Source organism: Hippichthys cyanospilos, chromosome 13, assembly GCF_059441005.1.
Source record: "Hippichthys cyanospilos isolate Australia breed blue-spotted pipefish chromosome 13, RoL_Hcya_1.0, whole genome shotgun sequence".
In the NCBI taxonomy this organism is placed as follows: domain Eukaryota; kingdom Metazoa; phylum Chordata; class Actinopteri; order Syngnathiformes; family Syngnathidae; genus Hippichthys; species Hippichthys cyanospilos.
The window spans coordinates 18,169,194-18,190,807 of record NC_142381.1 but is presented as its reverse complement, the minus strand read 5'-3'; the positions used below and the strand labels follow the sequence as shown (position 1 = coordinate 18,190,807).

At 36.8% G+C, this 21,614-nt stretch overlaps 2 protein-coding genes across 2 annotated transcripts in view; one reads left to right on the top strand and one right to left on the bottom strand.

Annotated features, from left to right (window-relative positions):
• The window catches only part of LOC148414109 (tectonic-1-like), a 23,004-nt gene extending 13,235 nt beyond the window's left edge, over window positions 1-9,769 (top strand). Inside the window, exons 10-14 of the mRNA XM_088431516.1 lie at window positions 1,962-2,051; window positions 2,143-2,273; window positions 2,362-2,515; window positions 4,342-4,473; window positions 8,684-9,769. Of these exons, the coding sequence (XP_088287642.1) occupies window positions 1,962-2,051; window positions 2,143-2,273; window positions 2,362-2,515; window positions 4,342-4,473; window positions 8,684-8,833 (657 nt within the window). The 3' untranslated portion in view covers window positions 8,834-9,769. The remainder of the gene's footprint in view (window positions 1-1,961; window positions 2,052-2,142; window positions 2,274-2,361; window positions 2,516-4,341; window positions 4,474-8,683) is intronic.
• hvcn1 (hydrogen voltage-gated channel 1) lies at window positions 6,838-21,614 on the bottom strand. The gene is made up of 7 exons (XM_088431517.1): window positions 21,590-21,614; window positions 21,449-21,509; window positions 20,651-20,830; window positions 16,089-16,193; window positions 14,638-14,869; window positions 11,892-12,004; window positions 6,838-9,147 (listed from the first exon to the last, which is right to left on the bottom strand). Exons 3-7 carry the CDS (start codon window positions 20,822-20,824, stop codon window positions 9,091-9,093), a joined length of 681 nt encoding a protein of 226 aa, XP_088287643.1. The 5' UTR covers window positions 20,825-20,830; window positions 21,449-21,509; window positions 21,590-21,614; the 3' UTR covers window positions 6,838-9,090.

Below are 21,614 nucleotides of genomic sequence, written 5' to 3'. Positions count from 1 at the left end.
ACATTTCGTGAGATGTCCATCAATTACATCTGGGGCAATCTGAATAACTTTAGACGCATCTCTAAACTTCTGTTACTTTCAAAAATACAGAAGCACTCAGTCATTACTCAACTCCCGACAAGTCTTTTAATGATCTTTCACTCATATAGTGCTTTCCTACCTTAGGCACTCAAAGCACTTTACACTGACTACTTATTCACATAAAAATGATGCAGCATCAGAGCCTTCAATGTCTTGCTCAAGAAGAACACATCAATAAATCACCATGTTTGGCGATTGTACGCACGACCTAGACAACCACACTTACTGCTGAACCATGCCGACGATACATGTTGTTGAGACATGCTGTCGGGAACAACTTCAAAATGCATTCCAAAGAGTTCATGTCCATATATTGTTTGTAGTGGCGTAGTGGTAGTGTAAGCATTTCACACTTATGCCTTCAGTGATTCGACTCGAATAAATACCCCTCCGAAAAACACGTACATATTACTTGGGCTACACAGGCTAGTTTCCGGAGCATTTAAACATCAATAAACCCGCATCAGCAATTAAAACTTACCATTATACGTGATACTGCCAAAACCTAAAATAATTCATAATGATTTAAAAAAAAATTGTCGACAAAGTTTTAGGACGTCCACTAAGAGCAGGCAAGCTTTAACAAGATTGTACACTAAATTAAAAATCGGAGTTTAAATTAAGAATATCATTTTATTTCTTGACAACTTAACTGAATATGAATTAAATAAAATTACAAAAGCATGTTAAAAATGAAAAAAATAAGTAAATATAATGTTTGACTCATCAAAACTGTCCCTCACATATTTCAATACAAAATCCATTATTCTTTTTTTCCTCAGAAAGACATAAATGATTTATTTGTCTGTGCATTTCATTTCCAATCATAAATAATTTTCTATTGACATGGATGCCAATGCTGAAAGTCATGCCAGTCCAATTTCCATTTTGCTCTTCTTCAGCTATTATGGGTTAAAAAAAAGCGAGTAGATTTGATTTTTCTGCTAAATTTCCATGGGTCTGGCTTCGCTCTACACTCCGCCTTTAGTGCAGATCAGCCAAGCAACAAGGTTAGCTTCGTTGAGCAACATGTTTTTTTTTTTTATTTTTTATTTCACAACTTTCAACGTTAAGCACGGTTGAGCATCATAGCACCACCTCCCTGCAGTGAGCATCCAATCACGTCACATTTAACGTGAGGCTTCTAGATGGCCACCTTATGACTTGATTGGCTATTGCAATTGTCTATTAACTATATGGGCCCGTTCACATATGTCTGTGCACTGCACAGAAGCCCGCAATTGTAGCTGCAAATGCCCTCAAATGTGTCTGATTGCAGGTAGATTTCACACTGCACAGAAGCCCGGAACTGTAGCTTGCGAATGCCCTCAAATGGGACTTATTGCAGGCAGATTTCATTCAGCCTGGTGACACAAGTTCGCTGAATTCTAATTGGCTAAAAACTCTTACCTGAAGCTACAACTTGAAGGCGCATAACCAAATGGATATAATATGACATGAAAAGAACCGAATATGGAGAATAATTGTATAAATAAAATATGTATAGTTCGTAAAAATACGTTTAAAATGATACTGACTTTTATTATAGTTATTATAATTATTATAGTTTATTTTAGTTATGATAATGATGACAGATTATGTTCGGGCAGCAGAGAAGGATTTTCTGGCCCTGACAACCCACCACCGATTGTTTGGTATGGCAAGGTTCACGTTGAAATTTCTGGCCTTCTCACCATGTTTGGCAGTATGTTTTACTGTCATGCAAACCATGAACAATAGGTGCATTCTCCTGTGCACTCCATTGCACTTCTGACCCAACAAGCCCCCTTAAAAAAAACTGAGAGAAAAAAAAAAACATTTCATAGCATAGTTATAATGGTTTTGATTTGAGTTATCAACTGTCTTGTATCATTTGACAGGAGAAGAGTAAAAATCTGCCACTCCGAAACAGCGGAAATCCAGGATATATCGTTGGACTTCCTATTTTGTCTGGACAAGAAATTCATGAATATCCTTTACTTTGTACTCATGTAATTATTGTCAGCAACAATGATGATTCATTTGCTCACCTTCTATTGTCCTTAACAGTTTTTCCCTACAGGTATGACACTAAACCCTGGAGACACACTGTCTGTTCTCCAAAGTTCTGCAAACCACAACTGTGTAAATATTTCTCATCAGCGTTCTCCGATCTTGTTTGGTGTGGACTCAATGTCTGGCTGCACGTTAAGGCAAGACTTTCTAAATATGCGCCAAATAACCTCATTCTAGTGAAAGTATGTATGCAGTATGTAAAAGGATTTGTTCTGTCTTCTACAGACTGGAGGCTGCAGCCAACTGCTCTCTTGTTTCCCAAATCATTCTAGATATTCTGCGAGGACAAATCCACCCCCAATATGTTGCTATGTTTGGAAACTCCGGATTAGACAACTCCCTTCAATGGGTGCCCATCAAGTACAGCTATAAACACAGGGTGAGTACTTTATGAAAGTGGTTTTTCAGGTATTGTTGCATAGGGAACATGATAGAACTGGACAGTGTTGGCGCAGAAAATCCAATTGATGACCTTCACACGTGAACCACTGCAATTTAAAAACTGTATTTTCAGTGAATGTTTTTGATGCACAACATATACATTTTTTGTTGTTTTAAGTTAGTGTTACAATATGCAAAATCAAGAAAAGGGATTGAGACAAAAACACCTAGAAGTTGTAATTTCCCCCAAAATTAAAATAAACTGAAATAGGCTGATCAAAAGTTTAAGACCATTCCTCAAAAAAATTAACAAAATGCTCACCAAATCAGAACCTCCCAAAAATCTCTAAAGCCGTTTAGTAAACAGTAACACCATACAAATGAAAATCTATTTTCATTTCATCCAACTGCTGTAAGAAACACGATGTTGTTCCCACAATTGCCAGGTTGCAACCTCAGCTTGTACTTCTGACAGCAGGAGCGCTTTGATTGATGTTTACATTTCCGTTTATTTCAAAAGCTCGCAAACAGTGCATCACCTACGTCAACAATTGCCTCTGAGTATTTCTCCTTATAGGAATAACTTATTGTTCTTAACAATGATGTGACGTGATGCTCCAGTGGCAACATCTGCTTTTGAAAAATCTTGTCAAAAAAAAACAAAACATTGCCAGTAACTTGCTAGCTGACTAGCTTGTTAGTTATAAGTTGACACACTTAGTGTTGTTATATTGCTAATGCAATTAGCTTGGCCCCTTTGCGCATTTACGCAACGTCAAAAAATCAAGGTCAGGCAAAGTCAGACTCATTGACTGGCTGCTCAATATATCAATCAAGTGATTACTCATGATTGACGTTCTTGTTTTTTGATTATTTTTTATTTCATCAGTTTTTTTTTTATCCACATGTAGTGGATGTAATTCAGTTTACCCGTCAACCACGGTCAACACCTTGAGCGCTCGTTTTGAGCAAATAACAAATGACATGTCTCCACTGACTTGTAAAGGTCTCAGGGGCCAGACTGAGCCACCAGAGTATTTCACTCTTTAAGTTAAAAGTAGTTGTCTGTAAGTATGAATTATCTTTTGATGTCAGTTGCAAGACAAACAAGTGCATGAAAGATGGCTTCTCTTACCTCTATAAAAGTTACCTTTACGCCATGTTTAATTGTTTCCTTTATTTTGGAACGTGGCTAGAATCCTCATGGAAGAACAATCATTTTTTCCCATGTTGAACTGAAATGGAAGCCATTTGGATGATTGAAAATGCAGCACAGAAGAGATCCACTTTAAATGGTATTGTGTGTTAAAAAAAATCGAATTGTCAAACATTTTAAGAAAGGAAAGACTTAATGTACGTCCACATTAAGTGTCACACACCGAACCAAATTAAAACTTTAAATGGTATTGCATGTTGAAAAAAATCAAATTGTTAAACATTTCAAGAAAGGAAAGACTTAATGTGTGTCTATTCTATTCAGTGTCAGACAGCGAACTAAATTAAAAGAGTCAATAAAAGACATGATTTTCTTGTTATTTATCAATGGAGACGTCCAGGTTTAATAACAGCTCATTGCCACAACATTGCCACTATAAATTTTGACAAGTGACAGATTGTAAGTTAACACCAGCTGTACCAGAAAGGGGACTTGGTTCTGGAAATAAAAACATATTTTATTTCCATTAGTTTTCAAAATGTCTGATCAATTTACGTACGTGATTTAAGGTTCCACTGTGTGTGTGTGTGTGTGCGCGTGTGTGTGTGTGTGCATATCTTACATGTAACCTTCTAAACAGTAATCACTAGGTATGTTGTCATTTGCAGGATTCACAGATTTGCAGCATTCCACTGTCACTTCACTTACAGATTGAATGGACCAAATATGGATTCTTGTGGAATCCCCAACCTCAGATCGTGAGTGTTGAGGAAGTTATCCAAACCAATACCAGCAGTTTGGTAAGTAGTACAATCAAGTGTCATCATACAATAGTGATAAAAAGTCTGTACAACGTCACTACAGTAAACTAATGGCAGCGAGCAGAAACAAGATTAGAAAGACCTACAATATCTCCTGTTGTTGGTCATTGTTTGTGTATGTTTTTTGGATGGTTCGTGCCTGTTAAGTGAAATATTGTTGCCCTGTACTTGTGAATGTAATGACAAACATTGAACCTTAAATAGATAGGTGTCTTTCAGGACAATGATGGTCACCGTGCAGCTTAATTAATAAGGTGTGTTTAAACCTTGAACACATAGTTTTAATCTGTCACTTACAACTGAAATATTACCAATTTAAATGACTGCAAAGGTATTTGGATGAATCTGGTTGAAGGATAATATGTCAACAAACAAGTATCTTTGCTTCAGCTATTTATTTTTTTTATTTCAGAGAAAATATTTGTGATAAGCTTGGAGAGCTTTTTTGAAAAACTATCTTAAATAACAATCGGTACAATTTTAGAACAGACCAATCAACAAAATTCGCTCTCGTGAAATGCATGGACCAAGTAACCATTGCAATGGATAAATTATATACACAGTTCCCTCATTTTTCATGGTTCATTGTTATCATTGTCAGCTTCGGGCTCCACTCTCGGTCGGTGTCTGAGGAGTGCCTGTTACAGATGTAATTACAGTCAACTCGTCGGTTTGATATGCAGGGACTTTTCACAGGCGTCTCTCCACAATATAACATTTTGTTTTTAATGAAAATAAATGTGAACAGTAAAAAAGAGGAATAACATATGTGTGGAGGTGAAAGCCTTCACGCAATGAGTTGAAAATTTGTCAGACAATTTTGGAGTTCAAACATTTGTTCCAAAGTAATTTTATTCAAAAATATGAGAATTAAGGTTGATTTCTTGAGGTTGTTTTGTGTTACTGTATTATTTCCATTGTGTGATGTTTGAGTTACTTGTTGTGTGAAGACGAAAGCTGTTATTCCTCTTTTTTTATTCCGCCCATTTTTTGACACGTTTCAACTCATTTCCAGTTCATCCGATTCACACCGTTCCAATTTCATATAATTCCAATTAATCGTGTGACGACTGCTTCCATTTTCTCATTCCAAATATTTACAGATTTCCCACAATTCCCTGTTTTCCATGCCAAAAATCTCATTGACTTAACATTGGGTGATTTTACATTTCATATTTACAGCTTTCACATTTCATATTTTCAGTATTTATTCATTCATCTCACCTTGGCGATCATTCCTATCATTCCAGTAATTTATACATTCCAATATTTTCCCATAATTCCATATTTTTCACCCTTTAATATTTCACAATTCATTTTTAATGAGAGCATTCCCCATTCATTCCCAATGGGACATATTGAGCTTTCGCATTTCATATTTATATTAACTCTTTCATTTCACCTCACGGATCATTTCTATCATTGCAATAATTCATACATTTTGATATTTCCCATAGTTCCATATTTTCACTTCAATATTGTAATATTCATATCCAATGGGAGATTTAAGATTTCACGTTTTGAGCCTTCCCATTACACATTCACAACATTTAACTCATTCATTTCGCCTTAGGGACCATTTCCATTGTTCCAATAATTCATAAATATTAATAATTTCCCATAATTACATATTTTTCACCTATAATAATTCATAAATAATTCCCAATGGCATATTTCACATCTGAAGCTACCCCATTTCACATAAACAACATTCAATTCATTCCTTTTACATTTTCATCATTACTTATATTCATAGATTCCAATAATTCATAACTTCTTTAATAGTATTACCCATAATTCCTCATTCATCCACACCAAAACTTTGTAACCTTCCTTCTTCGCCATTACTCATCTGATTTAAACCATTTCAACTTTATTCGATTTCCCCGATTCCCGACATTCCATGGGTGTATCCATTTTCCTCTTCCCACAATTCCACTTTTTTCAGTTTTCCTTTGTATCTTCTACATCTTCTACATATTCAAACTGTTCCAACCTTCTAACATTCAGAATACTTCACAGATTCAAGCCATTCAAACATTCCACCATTCAGCGCCTCCCTTCACCGTTTTTGACTTCATACACAATTTTTTCAGGAATTGCACATTTTCTAGTTCTGAATGGGATTATCACATAAAACCAATGAGAAAAAGAAAATGACCATATAAAAATAAGCGTTTGCTCCAGCTTTCGGCATATCTTATTTTTGAAGGTCAGGATGCAACAATTGAAAACTGTTTTGCCCTTCGGCTAATTGTGTGCCATTTAGTTTAGGAAGTGGAAAGAGAAAGCTATTGCCATTACATTTCAGCAAAAACACTGAACACAAAAACCCAAGATAGAAGATTGTTTTATTAAAATTTTTACAATTTTTGAAAATGTGAGTCCTTGGTTACACAGCTTACTGTAGATCAAAATATTCAATTTCTTGACAAATTCTTGAAAATTTTGCCTGAAATTTGTGTTGAATGTGCCCATGACTCATTATCAAACCCCAAGACACAAAATGGCTTCTCCTTTCCAGTGAATGCTGTTATCAGTAAATGGCTACAAAAGTGGTGCAAAATAAGCCCTACTCAAAAGTAGTGGTTGTAAAGATGACAGAAAACCTGAAGATTTCGCCTTTACAGTGAAACTGTTTTAGTCTTGATTTTTCTCTTTGTAAGATAGGAGGTTATGTGAAGTCATAGAGTTATAAAATGCATGTATACATAAAAAACGAGACTCTTCAACCCTTGACAAAACAAACAGCTAAAAATACATTTATTTGTCTTGAAATTAAATCCAGTGATTTTCAACTGTTGGGTCAGGACTCAAATGTGTGGCATTGAGCCATTTTGGGTAGGTTGTGGGCAGGTAGTGAAAAATTGCAAGGGTCCCTCAGGTTACAATGGTACAGACAGACAAAATGTCATTTTTACAGTCGTAAATTTTAAAAAACATTTTGAATGTGCAATAGTCATGTACACCGACATTTTTTTAATACAGGCCTTTGAAAGGCACTTTGAAGCCAAGGCATGCATATAGTTAAAATATGATGCACATTTCAAGGTTATTTTTGAACAGTGTGTTTTCTTAATTGCTCATAACCTTTACTGAAATCAGTTGTGAAGCTGCTACAATAGAAAAATGTGGGTCCCATTGTTAAATAAATTACAGAAACATTTTTGAGAGTGGTGATGGTTTGTAGTGCTGGGCGATAATATCAATATATTGCGGTACAAAGTGACGCAATACACATATTGCAATACGACTTCAGTTTCCAATATATCGCGTATCGGTTTTGAAATGACTTATTTTCATAATATTTAGTTTTTTAAATGAATCTGGTCAGGGTTGGCTTTCATATCATGATTTTTGTCATATTATAAGTCGGGTTTCACATGTAAGCTTAAAAAACACCACAATAAATGTTACAACACATTACCTTTCAAGTTAGGCCATGTTCCAAAGCAAAGTGGGCAAACAGCAGAAAAAAATCTTTATGATACAAAGATAACATTTCATTAGTTTCTGCTGTTGTAGTCATATCTTGGGCTTCATTCTCCTCACCCTCATGAAGTTCAGGTCATCCATAGTGAGTTCCCGAGAAGCGCAATAATATCCACTCCTCTTCAACGAGCAGCCATATTCACAAGCAGTAGAAACTCCTGTTGCGTTTACCTCAAATGGGAATTTTAAGGTTTCAAAATTTGTTTTATTTCCATCAATCCATCTTCTACCACTGTCTTCCGGGGTCGGGTCACGGGGGCAGCAGCTTGAGCAAGGAAGCCCAGACTTCCCTCTCCGCGGCCACTTCATCCAGCTCTTCCGGAAGGATCCCCAGGCGATCCCAGGCCAGCCGAGAGACGTAGTCCCTCCAGCATGTCCTGGGTCGTCCCCGGGGCCTCCTTCCAGTGGAACACCTCACCGGGGAGGCGTCCGGCGGGCATTCTAACCATATGCCCGAACTACCTCAGCTGGCTCCTCTCAACGCGGAGGAGCAGCGGCTCGACATTGAGCCCCTGCCTGATGACAATACACTTTTAAGACACAATACCCAGCACTAATGGTTTGAATAATGAAAATAGTAGGGACTTGTACTTACAGTATTACTTAACATTGTAGGAGATCCTTTTATAACGTTTCATACTTAATTCAAAGAAAAGAAAATACTCTTATTGATGTCTTTTTTTTATCTCTTTCATAGGCTAGTCAGATCATCAGAGGCAATGATGTGCTGACAATTCAAAGTTCAGTGAGCTTCAAAGAAATTTCTGCTGCTGCTCTTCCCGGTTACAGAGCAATACCAACCATCAATGCCAAGCTGCCAATTGACTTCTTCTTTCCATTTGTTTGATAGAGCAATTTTGTGAAAGTTTACTCACCAAAATGGTGATTGCAATTCAGGGCAAAGAATCAACTGGATAAAGCAATAAAGCATGGATGAAGGTAATAAAGTAAGTTATTTTGAAAATTAAAATCATGAACCGAACACATCAAACAATTCAGAAACAGTGCACAGATTTACAAAACAAACAAAAACCTTCTCGAAAGATTAGCTTATATCATGTAGAAAGGTGCATGATATAAACTAATATCCAAATTAATGATTACTTAGAAGTCTATGCCATTACTCTTGAGAATTGCTTGAAGCTTCTGGTTGTCTTGTTGCTAGAACAGGTAAGAGAGAAGAATCGGACATAAAAAAAAATGAATTGGATGTTTGCACAATCAGTTATCAATTGCATTATGCATCAGTCTATAAACGTTTTAAATAGGGCATGTACTGGATGCCGCTTACTTCTTTTTCTGTTTGTTTTTATATGTCTTCATCTTTGATATGAACCACGGATGAGATTGTTACATTTTTTTTAAGTTGAGCAAAAATGCTTATGTTTGTATTATTGTATGAATACTTTTCTACCCATAAATTCGTGACTTATCAAGTCACGTGCAAGCTCATCACCACGCGACAGTAGCATGTCAAACAAACGTGGCGGAAATCAGCGCCAACAAGCTTTAAGTTAGAGGTCTGAGAGTTTGTTTTTTTTTTTAATTTAAAAAAAATAACACAAAGACAGCAATGAATGGAAACTTTCTAAGGCAGCTACACTAATATGAATGTCATAACTACTGTTTGCTGAGGTGAGGTGAGTAAGTATTTCACTGTGTGGTTTTATGCTATACATGTGACAATAATTCTCTACAATCTATGTTTTTTACTGTATGGAATTGATGTATATTTTTTATTGTTTTGATCAGGTCATGTTCAATAAAACATGTATGACTGTAACTGCAGTGAGTGAAATTGATAATGTAAATATTCATATTTTTACTAATGCACCAAGTTGAACTTTTTGAAGCATTGCCACATTTTAGGATTCAAACACACTTTCTGGAAAAGTAGCAAGAGGCCTGCAGCCCATGAAGTTTTAGTAGTACCACGACCGTCCTCTGGTGGTCTAAATGAGATAATACTGAGCCACACACAAGTCATCCGGACGCGCTATTACAAATCCCCGCACGCATTTGTAACTCAATGTAAAGCAGGACTGTCTGTAGCAAAAGTCACATGTAAGAATGTATAGCCAATCAGGAGGCCCAGTGTTTACATACCACCCCATTACAGATCTATGTATGCATTCAACCATGTGTTTATGCATACAGATCTCAATGAACACATTTGCAGATTTACTATGCATTTGTGGATTCTGTCATTTGTAATTTCAATTGTGCATTTGTGGATTCTCTTTACACATTTTGACTTCAGCCAGACATTTGTGGATTCTCTCATTTGTGACTTCAGTCGTGCATTTGTGGATTCTCGTTACACATTAGTGGTTGTGGTTGCCGAAACTTGGATCCAAATACGCAGTTGTGAACAGCTTTGCTACAACAAGGGCCTCATAATAATCCCTTCATTTCGATTTTGTCAGTTCAATGTCACTTGACACTGCCAGTTAGCCGACGCGTCATGGAGACTCAGGAGGTAAGTGCATGCACGCCCTTGACGTCAGTTTTATTTTGATCAACTAAGGACAATCTCTTTGGCTTGGCTAAGGTCACACTGCAGGGCTTATAGCTCGATTCCGATTTCTTTGTTTCTCTGGATTTTTTTGTGAGATGGTTCTCATTTCCAAATAAATGTGACCTGTATGTGAGCTGTGTATGAACCCTAAACAGCCCAAAACTGTCTCGCATGTGCATTGAGGACATTGTGATGTCACAGACAGCCGGCAGGCTTAACGCATTTACAGGAGTACCTGGCGATGTTGGAATGGCTGTCAGAGTGGAGCAAGAATATTTTCAATGTTAAATTCAATGAGTAAATTAAAGACGGAAAGATGTATTTATTTATTTTTTTGTCATGGCATTTTGCACAGTGCGAGCAATGTCTTTGAGCGCTCACTATGCAAGAGACGAGAGACAAAAATATACCTTGCTCTTCCTTTGAGTTGTCTTTACCTCATCCGCTATTAAGATTTTTCCAACTGAAGTTATGTTTGTCGCTTGTTTGTTACGTGCGAGTCAGATGAACGCAACCAGGCCGTTCTGACTGAAGTCACGTGTCAAAAAGATGGGACACGTATCAGATTTAGTACTACATACCAAAGTGTCCTGGGTTACATTTGAAAAAAATCGAATGTGTCATTCACACTGCCATCAAAAGATCAGATATAGGTGCAAAAAAATCGGAATTGTGTCACTTCAGGCTGCAGTGTGAACCTAGCCTTTGTAGTTTTAACACGGAAGAGAATATTTTGACGTGTCAGCTGCCCATATTTCTTCATTTTCCGATTGCTCTGCAACTTCCTCTTATCCAGACAACGATACTGCTATCCACTGTATACTGCCTACTGTAGAAACTGACTATTCTCTGATCAGAGCCACTGTTCACTCTAGTGAACTTCAATCTAGTGGCGATTGCACCTCATTCCAAGCCTTCTCAGGTATACTTGCTCTATAATGGCAAGAGGTTCTTCTGCATCAGATGCATTGAGAAATGCAAGAAAAAAAAAAAAAACGGCACGCAACCGTTGGTTTGTAAAAAAAAAAAAACTCGTGGACGGCAGTGAATGAGCTAGTCTTTCAAGGGGAATTCAATTTTCAAACAATTTTTACAATATGTTTTATGCAGCCCAAGAAGTCAAAACATGGTGTTCTGATTAATGTTGTTTTTTTTAAATTTAGGCATCAAGATCTACCTGTCTTTTTTCATCTTAGGGGATAGCCAATTTTTGCCCCCTGCTGTTGAGTAAATATGACAGTTGCTCAGGGCTTAGGCAACGATCAATCATGGCTCAGGTAATAACCACGCTTAGAAAACAGATGCAGAATTTGTAGACGTGGGATTCCATAGAACATAAGCAGAACATTTTTGACTGCCCCTTCAAAGGTAAGAAGTGAATACTTACTAGCTTATCAACGTGTTGTTGTAGTTCTGTGACTCTTTGTACGAGATGGTCATAGCTCCCCTTCAGCTTATGTAGCTTCTGGTCTGCCCGTGTTTTTACTGACACTAGGATCCCTGTAATATATTCAATAAGAATATTTACTATCAAAATACAGTACAATAGATGTTAACATGGCTGTTTAATCTAAATCTGTTGCAACTGCTAAGAGCAAGGTTAAGCCTAAAAAGCAGGCCTTTGACTCCCAGTCATGATGCAAAAGTCCCCTTTGCTAGGAGAGTATGTTTTCATTAGACCCTTTTTGTTAATGACTGCCAATTTGCCAAAGATTTCAGAGCCCATGTCTTTACTTCTGCTCATTAAGATAGATGCATAAAGATGTATTAAGTGTCAGAGCGTACATTTTGAGGGTAAAAAAAAAATCCCAACAAATAGGCTTTCAGTTTACTAAACTGAGGTTTCCCCTAGCATGAGATTGGGGCGTAACTATGCGAATTTCACATAGGATTGTGCATCCACAGTCAGGAATCAAGTGGAACTGGGACTATAATTACGGGTCCACCAGAGTTGTTTACATTTTAATATGTCAGTGCTCTGCGATTGGCAGGCAACCAGTTCAGGGTGTCCCCCGCCTATGGCCCGTTTGCAACTGGGATAGGCACCAGCAAGCCAGTGACCCTAATGAGAATAAGTGGCTCATGATGGATGGATGACTATGGCTAATGATTAACTGGATGATGGATGGATGGATATTATCCACAAGTAGGCAACGGCGATGAAAAAAGTTTATTAAGTTTCTGGCTAAAACAGAAAACTTTTAAGTTGCCTTCAACATTTAAAAATTGGTGGGTAGAAACAAACACTTTTTCTCTCTTGAATAGTTTTTACCAGCCTCTGATTTCAAAACTAGGTGGGACGAACATACTTAAAATTTATTTGACTTCACTGCCATACCATACCTCTGATAGAAACTATGGCCCGCGATAAAAATGAGTTTGACATCCCTGAACTAGAGTGAAGCCTGTAGCAAACCAAACATGATAACAATCACGAGTTTACACTTTGGTTGAAATCCCAGTTTATTATAAAAGAAATCTGGGTAAGAGATTTACAACGGTCTGCTGCAGTGTTGTTCTCCTGCTCTTCCTTCACTCCTAATGGCTGGTGCTAGTTTCCATGAGGGACATGGGTACTCCCACAAGATATGTGATTGGTTGATATGTACTCCAATAATATTTGCTTTAAATATGTAAAGTATAAATCCTTTTCACATTTAAAAAATTCAGGTACCCACATCCACATGCGTGTAACTTACGCAGGAAGGGTTGAAAAAGGGTGGAAGCTGATGCAATCAAAAAGTGTAGTCTTGCGCAATTCCTTTCTGTACAGGCTCATGCAGCACGCACACACGGCGTGTATTTTAATTTTGCATGATAAGTGTTTATTTGAACAAATGCTGTATTACATATTTTCTTTAAACATAAAACCGTTTTTACAATGTAGAAAATTGGCAATAAACAAAACAGATTTTAAAATGATATATTTTAGAGCTGTAATTTCAATACCACAATACTGTGATATTTTTTTGGTAGCTTCGGCTGATGCTCAACTCTCAGTCTCTATCGATGCAATGTTTTTACATGATGCATATATCGTATTTTTTGGGACTATAAGCCGCGACTTTTTCTTCATGATTTGAGCCCTGTTTTTTTGGGAGTATTTTTTTCGTTTATTTATTTATTTATTTTTTTGCTAGCTACCAGCAAGCAAATGTGTGCATTTTTTCGAGGTGTCAATTTATGGAACAACTATCAAATAGAACTGAAAAGATGTGAATAAATGGCTGTGTTTGAAAAGAGCTTGAGAAATATATTAAAAAAGTATAAATGAATTTATTGATTTGGTTTTGAACTGCTATTTAACTGCTTTTTAACTAACAGTATTTTGTTAGTGTCGAAAATATCCAAATATCCATTTTCTATAAATATGTTGGGACTATACATGCAGGCATGTTCAGTCTGTTAAAAAGAGAGGATGTTGGCAGACAATTACAAAAAAAAAATAATTAAATGACTAAAAAAAAAATGATTAACTATATATAATAGCTTTTTGCATAAAGATTTGATGTTATTACCTTCATTTTATAGTCCACTGCGGCTTATCTGTAACAAAAATCATTTTTTGCTCATATTTTGCTGCTGCGGCTTATATAAAGGTGCGGCTTACTGTCCGGAAAATACGGTAGTACAAACAGCAATGCAAAGCTACTTATTTCAAGCCCTGTATTATTATAACAGATGCAAAAAATATAGTCAAGTATAGTTGGCGTTTTTTGTTGTTTTGTTTTTTCCCCGAATGTTTGTATTTTAGGTAAAACGTGTGATCTCACTTGTCTCTTGTGTCAAATGTGTAAAATATATTTCTATGACCCTAATGGTACTTTCCTGCCAAAGGGAACTTTTGCATCATTAAGTCAAAAGTACAGTAGCTAAACTCCTGATAAAAGATACATTTTTAATTTTTGTGTTGCCTTCTTCATTCCCAAAAACAAATGTGATATATCCAATGCAAAAACTGATGTGATACAACTGATGCGAATGATAATCTCCCAACTTGCAATTTCCTAAGTCAAAAAAATAAGTCAAAGACAAGTTGTTCCTTGTGTTCCAGTGTATGTCATGCTACTCAAGTTGCATAGCCTCTTCTCGTCATCTTAAATTCTTTTTTTCTAAATTTACATTTTACTCACCATTAATGATTCTGGCCACCCTCCAGAGACGCAGCAGAATAAGTAGGCCCATTCCATCAAATACATCATCATGGAAGATAAATACAATGTCCAGCACAAAAGACAGCATCACCACCAGTGCATCAAACACCTCGAACTTGTGTTGGAAGAACTCAAGGCGAAACGCAAACAGTTTGCCAGCTATCTCCACCATGAAGAATGTGAGAAGTGCCAGGCTTAGGTAATGAAACACCTGCCAAGAAAGTTACTGATTACAATATATTATTGTTTGGACAGTATTTTCGATACAGTGAGAAAAATAATTATTTGATCTGCTAATTTTGTGAGTTTGTTAACTTAATAATGTATGTAGAGTTATTTTCTTTTATCATATAAGTATACGCTTAGGATATAATATGCTTGCTAAGGAGACAAATGATTGGGTGTGCGGGTGGGGGGGTGGGGGGGGGGGGGTTACTATGTAGTAGAATAGTTACAGATTAATTTGTGTGTGAAAAACAAGCATTTAACCCCCAACCATAGAGACTTGCATAATAGATTCTATATCTTTTAATGTTTACTGTACAAATGTTGCATGGCAAAGGTTCAGCTCCCTCATCTTTTGAATTAAGGTACTGTATGTTGAATAGCTGGGCTACTTTTTTTCCTGTTATTCTTCTTGAACTATTCCATTGCCTTGACCTTGGTTTGGGGCATTAGTATACTGAAAGTCAAACACATCATCAGTGAACAGAATTTCAGTGAATTAAAGTTTAGGTTTTCCTATAGAAAAAAAAAAAATGGTGGCTTTTGCTTCCTGCTCCAGCCTACCTGTGTGAGGTGTACAGTGCACATGTTCTCCCCATGCCTGTGTGGGTTTTGTCCTGGTTGGCCAATTTTCTCCCACATTGCAAAAACATGCACATGTGTGCATGTGCGCCGTGTGTGCGTGCTGTCTTGGGTTTGTACGGAAAGCAATTGCGCAAGACTACACTTGTTGATTGCATCAGCTTCCACCCTTTCCCGCAATGAGCTTCAAGCTAATTTTGTTTCATATATATATATATATATATATATATATATATATATATATATATATATATATATATATATATATATATATATATATATATATATATATGTGTAGTTTTTCGTCTAGCTACCAGACACATCCAGCGCCACGTTCCAGAAAAACCTACTTGTATAGTTTAAGTCATGTTTCTTGTGGGGGGGAATCGAATATATCCCTGTCAAACACAAATTAATATACTGTATATCATTTATGTGTAGTGTAAGACAAACCTGCCATCTAAACATAATGACAATTTGTAAATCCAGCGTGTCTCATTAGCATCACAGGTGTGCTGGAGCCTGTAATTTGGAGGCCACAACCTGATTGTGAACAAACAATATCTGCACAGGATCAAATAATATTGTTTCTCTATAATTTGAACAAATAAGAAAAGTCTCACCTCAGGTGCAATATGGCCATGTTCCAACTTGATAATGGATAAATCTATAAGCAGCTCTGCCAGTACGAAAATTGCATCCAGAACAACTAAACACACCACCAACACCTGTTGATAAGGCAAAGAATCAGTGTTTTATTGATTTTTTTAAAAATTCTCATTGATAACAATTCCTGCAATGTTTAGTAGGAGTGTTTAAAAAAATGTACACTGTACAACATGGAAAGGGAAAGGAGATTTTACCTTTTTAAATAAGCACAGCATATATAAATTGTTGAATACCATGTGATTATTTAACATAGAAAACAATATTTCTGGTAAAACATTTTATTTCTGGTCTCATAAGCAAACAAAGTATAACAAGTATTGATGTAATTTTTTTTTTTTTTAAATAGGAAAGAAATTGGTCAGTGACAGAGACTGTGTTTTATTTATATTTACGTGACAATCCATTTTTTTAAAAATACTACACATAATTTTGTTTTCAACATTTTTCCTCCACTCCATCTGCTCTATAATATGCTCAGAATGTAAGTCTATTGACTTATTAGTGGTTCATTATTACTGCTCTTTTGCTCTAGAACTCTTTTTTTAGTTTTTAGTTTTGTTGTCTACTTTATTATATGCTCAATTATGGAATGTAGTCTGCCCGAGGAGGTGAACTGAATAAGAATTTCATTGTGTAGTATAACTATGCATATGATAATAAAACTCTTGAATCTTGAATCATACTTAATTTGTTTTTTGAATTCACAGTCATAAAGGCCCTCTGACAGAAACTATAATTACAATGTAGCCCATGGTAAAAATGAGTTTGACACCCCTGATTTAGAGCATCCAATTTAGTTACCATGCATGTTTTTGGAAACATGAGAGGAAATTGAAGTACCCATACAGGTACGGGGACAACATGCAACACAAGAAGGCTGAACCCAGAAGCGAACCCGCAACCTTTATACCGTGAGGCGGACGTGCTAACCAAGTCTTCTATCATGCCGCCATTAGTAATTGAGTCAACTAGAATTCTTTTTTTTTTTTTTTTTTTTTGGTGACGAAAATTCTAAAGTCTAAGATGCATTCACATGTTGCAGAAAATCTTATTAAATTAAAATAAATCGAAAAGTTAAAAGACTAAAAAAATGACCGGTAATTAAAATTTCTTGTCAAAATAACACCGCTGTTAACATGGTTAACACTTGAGACATGTTGAATGTTCACAAAAGTCTTGTCGCTTATCCATTTTGTAGAAACAATTCCTAATAACAATTAATAATGACTTTGAATTATTTTGTTTTATTTAATTATTTAATTATTCAATTGGTTTCAGAAATGTCTCATAGGAAAGCTAAGACCCTCCCATATGATGCTGAGTGTACGGAAATATATTTGTTTCACTGAAAAAAGATTTATCATTTAATGAAGACATAAAGGTCAAATTTTGGCAAGACAAAAGTTTTGTTGCCTACAGAAAGCAGCGTGAAAATTGAACAAAAAATGTACTTCAAATACAAAAATATGTTACATAACATAAGTGAATTAAGTATTGGTGCTTGTATGACTTCCATGGGTTTGAAGGACTTATATCCATGCGCTTTGGCAAGGATTCATACAATTTATTGATGATGTCATCGGGAACAGCAAAGAAAGCAGTCTTGCATGCCTCCCAGAGTTCATCAACATTTTTGGGTTTCGTCTTCCATGCTTCCTCTTTCATCTTACCACAGACATGCTCAATGATGTTCATGTTTGGTGACTGGGCTGGCCAATCCCGGAGGATCTTGATCTTCTTTGCCTTGAGGAACTTTGAGGTAGAGATTGAAGTGTGCGATAGAGCACCATCCTGATGCAGAATTTGTCCCTTTTTATGGTTAAGAATGTAAGAGGCAGCTAAGATTTGTTGATATTTCAGACTATTTATGTTGCCTTCCACCCTGCAGATCTCTCGCACACCCCCATACTGGATGTAACCCCAGACCATGATTGTGCCACCATCAAACAATCTGAGTGAATCTGGGATCCATGCGGGCTCCAGTAGGTCTCCCGCAATATTTGCGGCGACTGTGGTGTTCAATGGAAGATTCATCTGAAAAATCCACCTTTTGCCACTTTTCCAGCGTCCATCCTTTTGACAGGCTGTGGGCCTTGGCAAATGCCACACGTTTTTTTAATTGTCTTCCTTTTAATGCTGGTTTCTGGGCACTGATTTGACAATGGAGGCCATTTCTAGACAGAATTCGACAAGACTGTTCTAGTTGACACAGGGACTTCAGGTGATTAGGTTTCGTGGAGCTCTGCTGCAGTGGAAAAAGGGCTGGCTTTGGATTTTCAACCAACAACTGGTCCTCCGGAGCAGTTGTCTAGCGCGGTCTGCCAAACCTTGGTTTGTCAAAAACAACTCCAGTCTGTTCATATCTTTTTTTTATCCTCTGTACCTGACGCTGAGACACATTGAAGGTGTCTGGCACATCTGCAGTAGATCTGGTCTTCAGGCTCTTGATAATTAACACTTTGGTGTCAGGAGGAATCTAAGGCATCTTGTCAAAGGTAAGGTTGCAGTTGTGGAAGTCTAGTGCACTGGGGTTATTTTTTTACACACCTGAGAGTTAATTGATCCATTATTGGTAACAATTGAAGCTCTAATCTGGGATTGTGTGCATCATTTGACAAGGCAACAAGACTCATGTATTTGCAAAAATTGACTCAATGGGCTTTACCAAGCTGTAAACATCAGAACACTTTTCAACAGTTGTGTTTGCCACCGAAATGTTATTCCAAAACCTGTTGGGATTAAAATTAATCAATTTCTAGTAAGAAAATATTGATTACACTTCAGGTCCATGTGTATCCAAGTGACAAGACTTTTGTCAGGGACTGTACATACATAACATGTACATGGTAATACATGTCTATTATCAATGTCTGAAGGTATGGATACTTTGAATTCTTCTCATTGCCATTCAACAACAACAAAAATGCATTTCTAAAATATGTATTTGTTTTTGAGACCATGTGAGAAATTATTTTTCATTGAAAAATGTTCAAATTCACATGATCCATAAAGTAAACTTCAAGGTCAAATTATTTATCAAAGCGGCCCGGTGGAAATATGATTAGCACGTCCACCTCACAGTTCAGAGTTCCAAGTTCAAATCCAGCTCACTCTGGCATTCCTGAGTGGAGTTTACATGTTCTCTCCGAGCCTGCATGGGTCCTTTTTGGACACTCCGGCTTCCTCCCACATTCCATAAACATGTAGGTACTGTAGGTGTATTGGACATGCTAAATTGTCTTTAGGTAAGATTGGGTGTACAAGTCAGCTGGGATAGGCACCAGCAGGCCTTTAATACTTGTGAGAATAAGGGGCTATAGAAAATGGATGAATTTTACTGTACAGCTCTTCGGTTGAGCATGGTCTTTGGATAACGACGTTTCAAACAACCAGACTGTCTTTCCTTTTGGTCTGCTTTATTTGAATGGCCATTGACCATTACCCTCTTTGGGTCGCCGTAAAACTAGAAAAATAAAACACGTAATCATCTAATGATACATAGCACCTCTCGAGCTAACAAACAAGTTGCACAACGTAAAAATACTCTTATTTCCAATGTCTCTAACGATAGACAAAACAGATGAGCAGTGTCATATTTTTGACAACTTGTGTACTTACGGACAATTCTCGTCCAAGGCAAAACAAAATAAGATCAGCAATCCTCGAACATTAACCTGTTGTCTTTGCGTGCTGCCACATTGGATAACTCACGTCTACTGAGAAAAACAATATTTCGAAGTAACCAGAAGAGGGTGCACTAAGTCTATGTAAGAATCTAAAACAACAAAGGTGGTACTGCACTTCTGAATGGCAGAATAATCTTATTCAATCTAGACATATTTTAAAAAATATTTTTAATAATATATTTTAATATATATATATATATACTCTATAAAACTCTTTTTGAGCACAGCCATTGATTCACATCTTTGCTGTTCTATTTCATAGTTGTTCCATAAACCGACTCCTTGAGCAGATACTGTACACACATTCGCTTGACCGAGAGAAAACCAGCAGATAAGCCATGAGGAAAAAGTCGCGGCTTATAGTCCGAAAAATATGGTTATTCAGGTCCCCACCAAGTGTGAAAAATGAGGGATTACTATAAATACAGTACAGTACAGAAAATAAGCGCAAACACCTGCAGATGGAGACAAAACAACACAAATACAGCCAACCTCCTAGGGTCATGACAGTTGGTTTTGTCACAAAGCGGGAAAATACCGTAAAGGGGGGATGAAAAAACTCATTATTCCACATCACAAAATGAAAAAAACATAAGCCATGGACGCTGTAAACCGGGGGTCCACTGTATAGATAGATAGCTAGATAGATAGATAGATAGCTAGATAGATAGATAGATAGATAGATAGATAGATAGATAGATAGATAGATAGATAGATAGATAGATAGATAGAGACTTGCCACTTGAATTACAAATTTAGGTGTTTTTAGGTATGCAGGTACCGTATATCACTTTTGATCTCATTAAGCAAAATGCTTTTGAAAAACATACTTGAAAGCGTGCAGAGCTGTAGAGTCTTTTTAAGGAATCCCTGAAGGTCAAGGTTTCAGGGTACTGTCCAGTGGCAGGACCCAGTTCATCACTGTCTACGTGCAATTCTTCATCCTCCCATTGTACAGTCTGCTCGTCTCCCACTGCGGTGAAGTATCTCAAGTACCGAGCCATGACAACCTGTCGACAAGGACAGACAGAAGAAAATACAATGTAGAATGCATTTGTCATGGAGGCATCTGGTTAATTGATTAAATACTCTCTCTTTACTGATCTAAAATTCTCTCTCACTCTATTTTTTTGCGACATGTTATTGAGAAACAAATATAGAAGTGGAAATATACAAGTCACCTAGATATTAAATATCGTTTATACGCGTCTGCAAAAACAACATCTTTACGGAGCGCAACACTTTTCTGCTGACTTTTGTGTTCCCGTACCGCTTTTCCTGACAACATACGACGTCAACAGATGGGCTCAAACTAGAAGTTAAAAAGTGCATTTTACTCAGCTCGAGAGTCTAAATAAATACAACACGAACATTAAATACTATCCGAGTTGCCCAGAATTCAACAACATCAGTAAAATCAGCTCACTAGCAATATCTGAGCATGTTGTCACGTCGAGTTTCTGTCATAACAGTAGCACAGCTCAGAAGAATCCTGATTTTAAAAAAAACGTCGGCTTTGCATTTTCGTGTTTAAGTGAGGTCAGGATTATCTTCATCCGTTTCGGGATCTACTTTTTGGATTGTAACTAACACATTGTAGTTTCAACAACTATTATCATTTTGCTCACCGTGTTTTCACCACCGATGCATTCACAAAGTTGCACGTCGTTCTCCGAAGAAAACAAGGTCCTGCAAAAATTCAAAAGGAAATCCGCTAGTCAGAAACTCCGACTTGACTGGCAAAGACAAACGTATCCGCATCCGCTTACTTCCACGACTTGCTTCCTCTCTGGA

Coding starts and splice junctions, on each gene's coding strand:
- hvcn1 (XM_088431517.1), bottom strand. CDS start 20,824: ATGGCTCGGTACTTGAGATACTTCACCGCAGTGGGAGACGAGCAGACT. Junction 16,194..20,650: donor ACAGCTCTGCACGCTTTCAA/GTATGTTTTTCA, acceptor CCTTATCAACAG/GTGTTGGTGGTGTGTTTAGT. Junction 9,148..11,891: donor AACAACACGTTGATAAGCTA/GTAAGTATTCAC, acceptor TACCTGTTCTAG/CAACAAGACAACCAGAAGCT.